The following is a 10,225-nucleotide window of genomic DNA, read 5'->3' as shown; positions in this document are numbered from 1 at the left end:
ATTATTATACATTTAGAACGAAGGTTAGACTGATGCGGTTCTCCATCTTAAAAAGGTTTTGAACCCGAGAGGCCACCTTATGATGTTATATCGTATACACTTTGATCCCGATATATTGATGACGAAAGCATTTATAAATAGATCTCAGTGAAGACGTTTACCAGAGCTCGAACACTTGTCGTTATGGAGGTAATGGTTCTCGTGGATAAGTGCACACACCTGGAGCAAAGACGTACGCGCGAGTATAAAACACGTGCGGCGTTGTTTCAACGACGAGGTAACGTTTTGACTGGGCTGTAAAACAGACTCACATCTTACAGGTAAGCTGGTGCACGCGTACTCAGTTGACAAGATTTTTTTTTTTTTTTTTTTTTTTTTTTTACTTTACTCGGGAAGAGGGTGATGGTTTTAAACAAACTTTATGAGAAATATAACGAGAATTCAATTGTGTGAATTACTACCATTTCCTAGCTCATAATCGCCGCTGGATAACCGATACTAGCTTCTACCAGCCAATGAATGGCAATGCTAGCTCATACTTCTACTGCTTGCCTCTAGCTCCATCTACTAACAGTATATTCCGCACCCCAGGGACCCCCAAAAATACAGTACAAGCCTGTCCAAGAAAAGCCCCTTTCAACACTCAACATTCGCCTGTTTAATTATCCTCCCTGCTTCTCTCTGGACCCCGTCATTATCGCCCCTACTCTGGATTGTTAGACCGCTGAGTCGCACCTTACTGCTTCAACCACAAGGCCGCTACTCACGCTGAAAGATGACCGCGCGTGAGTCCCACGGCACCTGCGTGAAACTGTCGTCACAAGGACGTGAGCAAATATATACACCAAAGAAATAGCCAACACATAACAAACTTTTAAGAGTGAGATGTGAGAAGGGAAAAAATAGAATTAATTTCCAGATTCAACATTTGCGTGAGGTTTTCTTTGTAAGCCCTTCGTGCAACGTGCTTTGTTATTAGTATATATATATGTATATATATGTATATATATATATATATATATATATATATATATATATATATATATATATATATATATGTATATATATATATATGTATATATATATATATATATATATATATATATATATATATATATATATATATATATATATATATATATATATATATATATATATATATATATAATATTCCTAATACGCACTTTAAACATTCAATTTTCAAATGGTCTGATACAGAGTATCGAGAATGTTGTCTTTGAGGAATTGGTGTTCGAGATTATCCTTCTAGATGAAATTGTGGGTATTATGTGACGACAATTTAAAAGTTTTGCGACGTTTATTTATCGTTTCACGGAATTACTGTGTGTTTTATCATAATGTTATAAGAATGTGTCCCTTATTGTTTTGGGGAGTCAAAAATATAGTTACTTATACAAACATTGTTAAACAAGATAGAAACAGCTGTTACTTTAGTAAATATTAATTTTAATAGAAAAAACAGTATTGACTTTTTAAACAGATGGAGAATTTAATTCATATTTTTATGAACTGTTACAGTTTTTGCTTTTTTTAATACAAGTACAAATGAAAAATGTTAATAATTTAAAAAATTAATGAAAAATAAATAGACAAATGGGAGTTTATAAATTCTAATTATTTTTTAATCATATTAGTAATTTTGTGAAGCATTGTCTCCCTTATATAAATACTATTATGTCTTGAATCTTCATTAGTAAAAGCACATATAGCCCTTCTCTACCTACTTGTATAAATTTCTAATGCGTATAACCAAGTTATTATTTATTTACAAAACACCAACCAGTAGCGTAGCGAGGGGGGGGGCGGAGGGGGACATATGTCCCCGGGCGCCGACCTTACGGGGCGCCAAAATGGGTTGGGAAAATAAATTGAAAGGTTGAGGGGGGTGCAAATCGAAAGTTTGAGGGGGGGGGGGTGCAAATCGAAATCTCGAGGGGGGGGGGGTGCAAATCGAAAGTTTGAGGGGGGGGGGGCGCAAATCAAAAAGTTTGTACCCGGGCGCCGGGAAGGGTCGCTACGCCTCTGACACCAACCCATCTCATTGATTCAAATCCTTCAAAATGAAATAATGTGTGATTGTTAGTTTACGTGTGTGTGTGTGTATGTGTGATTGCGAATGCGAATATGTGTGTTTGATTATGTGAATGTGAATGATAGCTTTTAACACTTTGAGACAATAGCCTTTTTTTACTTTCTTGTATACGGAGTATAGAGGAAGTATTGTAACCGTATACAAATATAACATGAAATTTTGAGTTTTCATCGTTTTACACCTCAGTACTTCATTATATACGGGGTATAAAAAAAAATTTAATCGGGCAAAAATAATAAATGCAGATTTATCAAGGGGGGGGGGCGACCTAAGGGGGGGGGGCGCCAAAATGGGTTGGAAAAACAAAGTGAAAGTTTGAGGGGGGGGGGGGTGCAAATGAAAAGTTCGAGGGGGGTGCAAATCGAAAGTTTGTCCCCGGGCGCCGGGAAGGGTCGCTACGCCTCTGGGGAGTGGGGCGTCCACGTCAAAATGTATGTATTTATCATCATACAGGGGAAGTAATATTACTATAATCGGGTGTAGCGGACTTTAAAAATTACGGATGTCAATTTTAATTAATTTAGCTTCTGTTAGAGACTTTATGATTTTATAATTTTTTTAATTTTTTTTTTTAAAGCAGACCCAACTGGAGGGACTTTCGAAATTTACAAAACAATTAGTCTCGCATAAGATACTTTTATAAAACACTAGCGTACCCGTCCCCGCGCGTTGCCGCGGGAATAGAAGAAGGATTTCATCCATACGTTACCAATCATATATTCTTAGACGCGCAACATTGTTTTCTAAAATAGAGTTATTTAAATGTAAACAATGCCTGCGCTTGGATCATAAACACTGGGACACGGGTTTACCTACACTACCGCGTGAAAACCTTATGTGTACATTAATCACTCACCGAAATAATATGGTAGAACACACTTCGGTGACCACCCATGTGTCAGGGACGTAGAGTGGCGCTCTCATGGCCCCCACCCCCCGATTACACTACCGCATAGGCGCGGCGTACGACCCCTGGCTCCTTAAAACTAACAGGCGCCATCGGCCAAATAGCATCCTGTTAATAATGATGCAGATTTCGTCATTCGCTAAAGTGACACAAATGAACAGGATTTTTTTCTTTAACACGAAAAAAAATTATTTAACGTGTTTCAAACATCAGTGTGACTGATGCAATATGCTAGCGTTACTAATGGTCTATTATTAGATGCTCGATCTCAATTTCTGACTAGATTGTCTAATAATAGGTGCTTAGTGACGAAACTCTACAGTAGGCTCCTCATATTTAAAAAGTTATTTTTTCATCTTTGGCAAGGTGACGAAACTGTACAGAAGGATTTCCTCGCGTTACAAAGTTATTTTTAAAAGCCTGTTGTAGTTTTACTGCTGAATATAGTAGTACCCCTAACTCGCTATGCAGGACGCTCGATTAACGGATGCCAAGTGCCAACTTAGTCGCTCTAAAACTCTGGGCGCCAAACCGAGTATTGACGAAAATTGTACCCTATATGGCGCCGCCCGTAAGAAACTTTAGTTTTCTTTTTCGCAGAAATATTCTCGGGAGTATTCTCATCTACTCCCTAAAGTTTCATGGCGATCGTGTGAACGGTGTCACGGCAATTCACTTTTATTATTTTTATATACCGTATATAGAGAAAAATCGCAACCTCCCGTGGCGCCGCCCTTGCCAAATTAAAAATGATTTTTGTACAGAACCCTTCCCTAGAGTGGTATAATGAACTCCCCAAAGTCTCATGGCTATCGGATGAAAAGTGTGAAATCAAAATAGACTTTTATTTTTATATACCGTATATAGAGAAAAATCGAACCCTTCCGTGTCGCCGCCCTTGCGAAATTAAAAATGATTTTTTACAGAACCCTTTCCTAGAGTTTTATAATGAACTCCCCAAAGTTTCATGCCTATCAGATGAACGGTGTCACTGCAATTCACTTTTATTATTTCAATGTATTTATACAACCCCCTCTCACCAATTGACATTCTAGCCAACAATAGATCACACACTATCTCCACACACTATCTCTACACGTACCGAAACGTTGACACAACACCCACCACCGGATTATCGCCCTTGATAGATCTAACCCCCACTTTATTAAACGCCAGAAAAAACTCCTGCCTACACCCCCCCCCCTCCCCCCCCCCGCCCGCCCGCCCTTACTGCCATGACGATAGTGCCAATCAGCCGTGCCAGCTAGTCTACAACATTCCTCCTGCATACCTTCTGGTTACCTCCAGTATACCTTAAGTATACATCCATTATACCTCCAGTATTCCAGCATGCCAACAGTATACCTCAGCATAACATCCGTATACATCCAGAATACCGCGCGTATACCTCATGTATACGTACAATACACATCCAGTATACCTCCAGTTTACCTCCTATATACGAGCATACCCCCAGCATACCCCCAGTATACCCCCAGTATACCCCCAGTATACCCCCAGTATACCCCCAGTATACCCTTAGTATACCCCAGTATACCCCAGTATACCCCCAGCATACCCACAGTATACCCCCAGCATACCTCCAGTATACCCCCAGTATACCCCCAGTATACTCCCAGTATATCCCCAGTATACCCTCAGTATACCCCCAGTATACCCACAGCATACCCCCATCATACCTCCAGCATACCACCAGCATGTGAAAGAGACGACTAATTGCATGTAGGGAGGGGGTGAGGTTACGCGTCTGAAAGATTTACTGCCGTGTAGCTTGTTATTTTTTTTTACCCTATTTCTTTGAAGACTAACTTTTCAACAATGTTAATGAAAGATAGAGCATGGGATAGAATGGCTAGACACAGATTCTAAACCTCGGCGTCACCGGGGAAATTTCCGCGTAACTGTTTTCGTTTAGAAGTTTGTTCAAGTAAACGCCCATGCATAGGTGTGGTGTGGTCCAGTGGTAACTCAAACTGTTATGAAGCTGAGTCTCTAGTTCGGTTCTTTGTTTTGAGAATGCATGTCTTCCGCTTGTATCTGATAGAGACATAACTGCTGTTTAGCTGAGTGTTAATTGAGATGGGCTAACTGGGCAGCAGCCAGAGGCCCCACTCAATGTTAATACCTCCTTATCTTACCGTAATTATGATCACACAATATTCAAACAAATCCGCTAGTTATAGGATAGTAAAGCCTGCGGATATTCCTACACATGGTCGCCTTCAGCTTTTATAAAGTTGCTCCACTAAAATAAACTCAAAGCTTCAAGCCTATACGTGTAGTAAAATTCCCATAACTGAAACTTTCGTGTAGAAAACTTGTCTGTAATTAGTAGTTATTAATTTATTTTATAAGTATCTGCCACTCTCTTCATCCTATTATAGGGCTGGTAAGTAGATCACCAAATAGCTCTATGGTTAATGCAGGTTTTATTGAGCCGTAGAACTGGACTTACCAGCCCTATAGTTGTATCCTCCATCCTTTCACCATACTTACATAACAATGGATATATCCTGCAAATATACTGTCTCGCGTATGAACGACTGGCTTTCAAAGGTAATGTTTTTACTTTTTTTTTGTTCCTACAAACAAAAAAACCGGGAATGATCTCCCCTAAACTTTGTCGAATATTCTTATATAAAACAACAGGGGATGGGAACTCGGGATATTGTTATGATTTTTAATCCATTTTAAATACTTAAACTTTTTAAAATAGAATAAAATCTCGTGGAAAAAGAATCGCACACCAAGCGAACGCCAAATAAAGATGCGCATAATAGTGCGCAATATTATTAGTAGTTTATAAATTTACATGCGTTTTTTGAGAAATTGGAAATAGCGTAAATTACTACATCCGGACAACGGAAATTACTCGAAATTTGATAGAAGGTAGAGAATTAAATCTTTTACTAACATGTGAAATTTTATTTATCTATCTGAAATAGTACTCAAGTTATAGGCTTTTGAAAAAATTCAAAGTAAAAAAAGTATCACTTCCGGTTATCGGAAATCGCTTAAAAGTTTAGACTGATCCACGATTTTGATAAAATACTTGTATATGAAATTTTATCAACCTAGCTGTAACGGTACTCTAGTTATCGTGTTTACACACACACACACACACACACACACATACACATACACACACACACACAAACAGACATACGGACAAGATTGCAAAACTATGTTTTTCCGACTCAGGGAAATGTAAAACGTCCAGATTTACAATACTTTCTCTATACTTCGTATATACGAGAAAGTAAAAGGTAAATTAATATCTTATAGACTGCATTTCGCATATAGCTACAAATTATAAACAAGGAAGGGATATAACTCTCACTTTTTAGTAAAGAATGTGTTAGACAAAATTGTATAACACAGTTATGTGAGTATTTGTTACTATTATTGTTGAGAAGGGCAGGCACTGTTGTTGTTTTCTAATGGAGATTGTGTGAATTGAAAGGGATTCAATCAGAAGAATGTTAAAACTGTGTAATTAAAATGCGAGAGCCAAGAAAACCTATGTGGCTTGTTAATTTGATAGATAGAAATTTTAATAAGCTAGTTCAGCATTGTACTTGGTTATCTTTCTGCAACAATTGTTTACGAAAGTGGATTTTTACACACCATGCTACTAATATAAATATCCATGATATGGATTATATTTTCGAACAGTTAAGAAGTATGTCTAAAGGATTTTGATGTTTAGTTCATTAAAATCCTTCATCCCCAACCTATTATTTCTGTACAATGATCTCGATAAAATTAGTTGTTATTAAATTGGTAACACTAAAGTATTGTTTACTAATTTACCTACCCCAAGTAAATTATTGCTCATCCATGAAGGACGATTGTTGTTGAATGTTGCACCTGTATAAAGGCTGAACTCATTGCTTCTGGAATGTACGTCAAAAAAAGCGTGAAGTCATTTATAGATGGCCCCCCTGAATAGGAGGATCTATCGGGTTATGTAATGTACGAGGTCATTTAAGTTTTAACATGTTAAGTTAGAAAAATCACGTAAGATTTCTCAGAGGTCAGGGGAGTATTCACTCGTCTGACCTTTTAGAAAAAGGTCAGGAAAGAAGTCAGGTCAAGGTCATGAAGAGGTCAGGTGAAAGGTCAAGTAAGAAGTCATGTAAGTCAGAGGTCAGATTACAGGTCAGGTGAAATATCAGTTAAGAATTTTATTTTTTAAGATTTCAAGTAATTGGTCATGTAAAATAATTAAATAAGATGCAATGACTGAGAAGAAATAGTACTTCGAGGTACGATAAAAAAAATATTCAGTGTTGAAGAAATATATTTTTTTAAAAACGTTTGATTGTGAATAGACATATTAATTAAAGCTTTACTGATAGACGGAACCTTCGCTAGAGAAATGTCAGAGGGTGGGGTGGGTTCAGTAGGGGTGGGGCGGCAGGGCGTGAGGGCGCCGGCGATGACGGGGCCGGGCGGGGACTCTAAAGGTCGCGCCGCTCGCCTTGTTGAAGAGACCGACCAAAGAGCAACATAAACAAGAGACCTGGTTTGTTTATCAGGTGAGTACTCCAAACACGACTCACGCGCGCACACACAAGTGCAGTGCTAAACCAATGCCCGCCGTCCATTGTGTTTACAAGCACCGGAAATAGCTAGAATTACCGCAAGAGGGTGAAGGGAGGGGTGGGGGTAGTGTTTCTGCACATGAACTTGTCAACTGTTCAAATCGTGTTGCCCGACTGAACAATGTTTTTATACAATTCGTTTGTTTGCCGTCTGGGCGGGGAATATTTATTGAAACTACAAACAGTTCCAACATACATTTTCGTTAACCCGTTTTGGTCGTTTATTTTAGGAGGCTGCATGTTTAATAGGATAATTGATCATCGAACTAATTGAACGTATGCCGTATTGCTGTTACTCCCTGTTCGTCAAAAAATTCGTGTTTAGGTTTTCAGGAATGCAACTTCACTGACTGATACTTCAGTCACCGGCGGTACAGTACGGTAAGGTAACTCAAAGTCTCATACCTCCCCCCTCTCCCCCCCCCCCCCCCCCCCACACACACACACATACTCCCCATTTCAACATTGTTGTAATTTTTTTTCTTTGGCGCCATCACTCCATACCATTTAATTAACTGTAAAATAAAAAGATACATGTGTACAAAGTTATGCGTATCGCATACCGACACCCCCCCCTTCCTATTTCTTCAATGTTATTTTGTTGAATTATCTTTGTTCGGAAACAAAAAAAAAATATGTTAAACTGGTCTGAGAGTTAAAAAGTGTCCAATAAATCTCAGAGAGTTGCCAAGCAACGAACTGGACGTTGCCCATAAAGTGGTGCCTAGAATCAACAAATAAAGTATTTACATCGGACTTACAAAAACACAAGCTCCACAAAGCAGGAACTCCTGGTAAACGCTAGATGCCACACGGTGAATAAAATAGTCAAGTTCCCTTTATGATCATACGGTCACTAGGCAAAGTGAGTAGAGTTCTATTTTTTTCTTTACCTTGTCATATAATGTATAGTGTGGTCAGTATTATCGTCGTTAATATCCTCGATTTGTCAAGTTCTCATCAGATCTAGAGGCCTCAAACCCGAGATTCGAACTCAAATCTATCGAGGCGGACATCAAGTGTTCTACCACTCGACCAGTCAATACAAACAATATAAGATGGAAGATTATTGTAACTCCATCTTATATTGTATACGGCCTTATTATTGAAATAACGGTCGGTATATAATTTCCATTTATCTTTAATAGCATTAATAGCTGGATACAGACTTCACTTTGTGTACAGTCATAATATAAAAAAAGAAAGATTGAAATGTTGAGATCTGCCACTTCAAATAGTTTTCAAACACGTTCAGTGATGTTTTTGTTGCCGGTGTACTCACCAACATCACGTGAAAAACTCGCAACGCACGTGTTTATGTTAGCAGTCGGTGAAAGAAGATGATGAAACAAAAATAACTCACGGACGCGCACGGCAGAACCATCATACTCAGAGATGCGGCAGTTAGATGGCTAATTTCTTCAACGAATGCATTTTTTTTTTCTCTTAGACTTGGCATCTCGAAATACAGACATAGAAAATATCGAGATGGCGAAGTTTTTTACTGATAGAACGTGGGTTATCTTTTTTATAAGTGAACCGCTAAAAAAAAATCATGTACACTTGAATTATTTTGATGGCACTGAAAACAACTCAGTTCAACTTTTTATTATCAGCTTTCTGTTTATAAACAAATTCTATCAAGTATTTAAAATTGAGGATTTCTTAAACACTAAAATAAAAATGCTAAAACTTTGTTTGCGTCGGTTTGAAAATTGGAAATTAAGTGCAGGTCGAAATTATGTGTTAAGAATCCAACGTATCCAGTTTAGTTAGAAATAACAATATTTATAATAGTCTAACATAAATGAGATAAAAGTATACAGTTTGGCCATAGCTTAGCTATTCATTTATTGGACAATTACATACACAATAGGTAAATAAACTTAGTTCCAGGGCCACAACCTCCCTGCACCGAAATATAGGGACTATTGCTGGACCACCAGGACACCTACCAGCCCACCAGAACACCCAACAGAACAACTACCACCCAACCAGAACAACTACCAGCCCACCAGAACACCTACCAGCCCAACAGAACACCCAACAGAACACCTACCACCCAACCAGAACACCTACCAGCCCACCAGAACACCTAACAGCCCACCAGAACACCTACAACACCACCAGAACACCCATTAGAACACCTACAAACCCACCAGAACACCCATTAGAACACCTACCACCCAACTAGAACACCCATCAGAACACCTACCACCCCACCAGAACACCTACCACCACACCAGAACAACCAACAGAACAACTACCACCCAACCAGAACAACTACCAGCCCACCAGAACACCTACCAGCCCAACAGAACACCCAACAGAACACCTACCACCCAACCAGAACACCTACCAGCCCACCAGAACACCTAACAGCCCACCAGAACACCTACAACACCACCAGAACACCCATTAGAACACCTACAAACCCACCAGAACACCCATTAGAACACCTACCACCCAACTAGAACACCCATCAGAACACCTACCACCCCACCAGAACACCTACCACCACACCAGAACAACCAACAGAACAACTACCACCCAACCAGAACAACTACCAGCCCACCA

The 10,225-nt window shown here is 39.0% G+C and overlaps 1 protein-coding gene across 1 annotated transcript; it reads left to right on the top strand.

Moving 5' to 3' along the window:
- The first annotated feature begins 4,370 nt into the window (after positions 1-4,370).
- On the top strand, positions 4,371-4,757 carry LOC131956964 (uncharacterized). Its single transcript, XM_059321624.1, has one exon. It carries the CDS (start codon positions 4,371-4,373, stop codon positions 4,755-4,757), a length of 387 nt encoding a protein of 128 aa, XP_059177607.1.
- Positions 4,758-10,225: the final 5,468 nt, after the last annotated feature.

This window comes from Physella acuta, unplaced genomic scaffold, assembly GCF_028476545.2.
Source record: "Physella acuta isolate Inbredline_101_S28 unplaced genomic scaffold, ASM2847654v3 ptg000080l, whole genome shotgun sequence".
NCBI lineage: Eukaryota > Metazoa > Mollusca > Gastropoda > Physidae > Physella > Physella acuta.
This window is presented reverse-complemented; position numbering and strand designations above follow the sequence as displayed.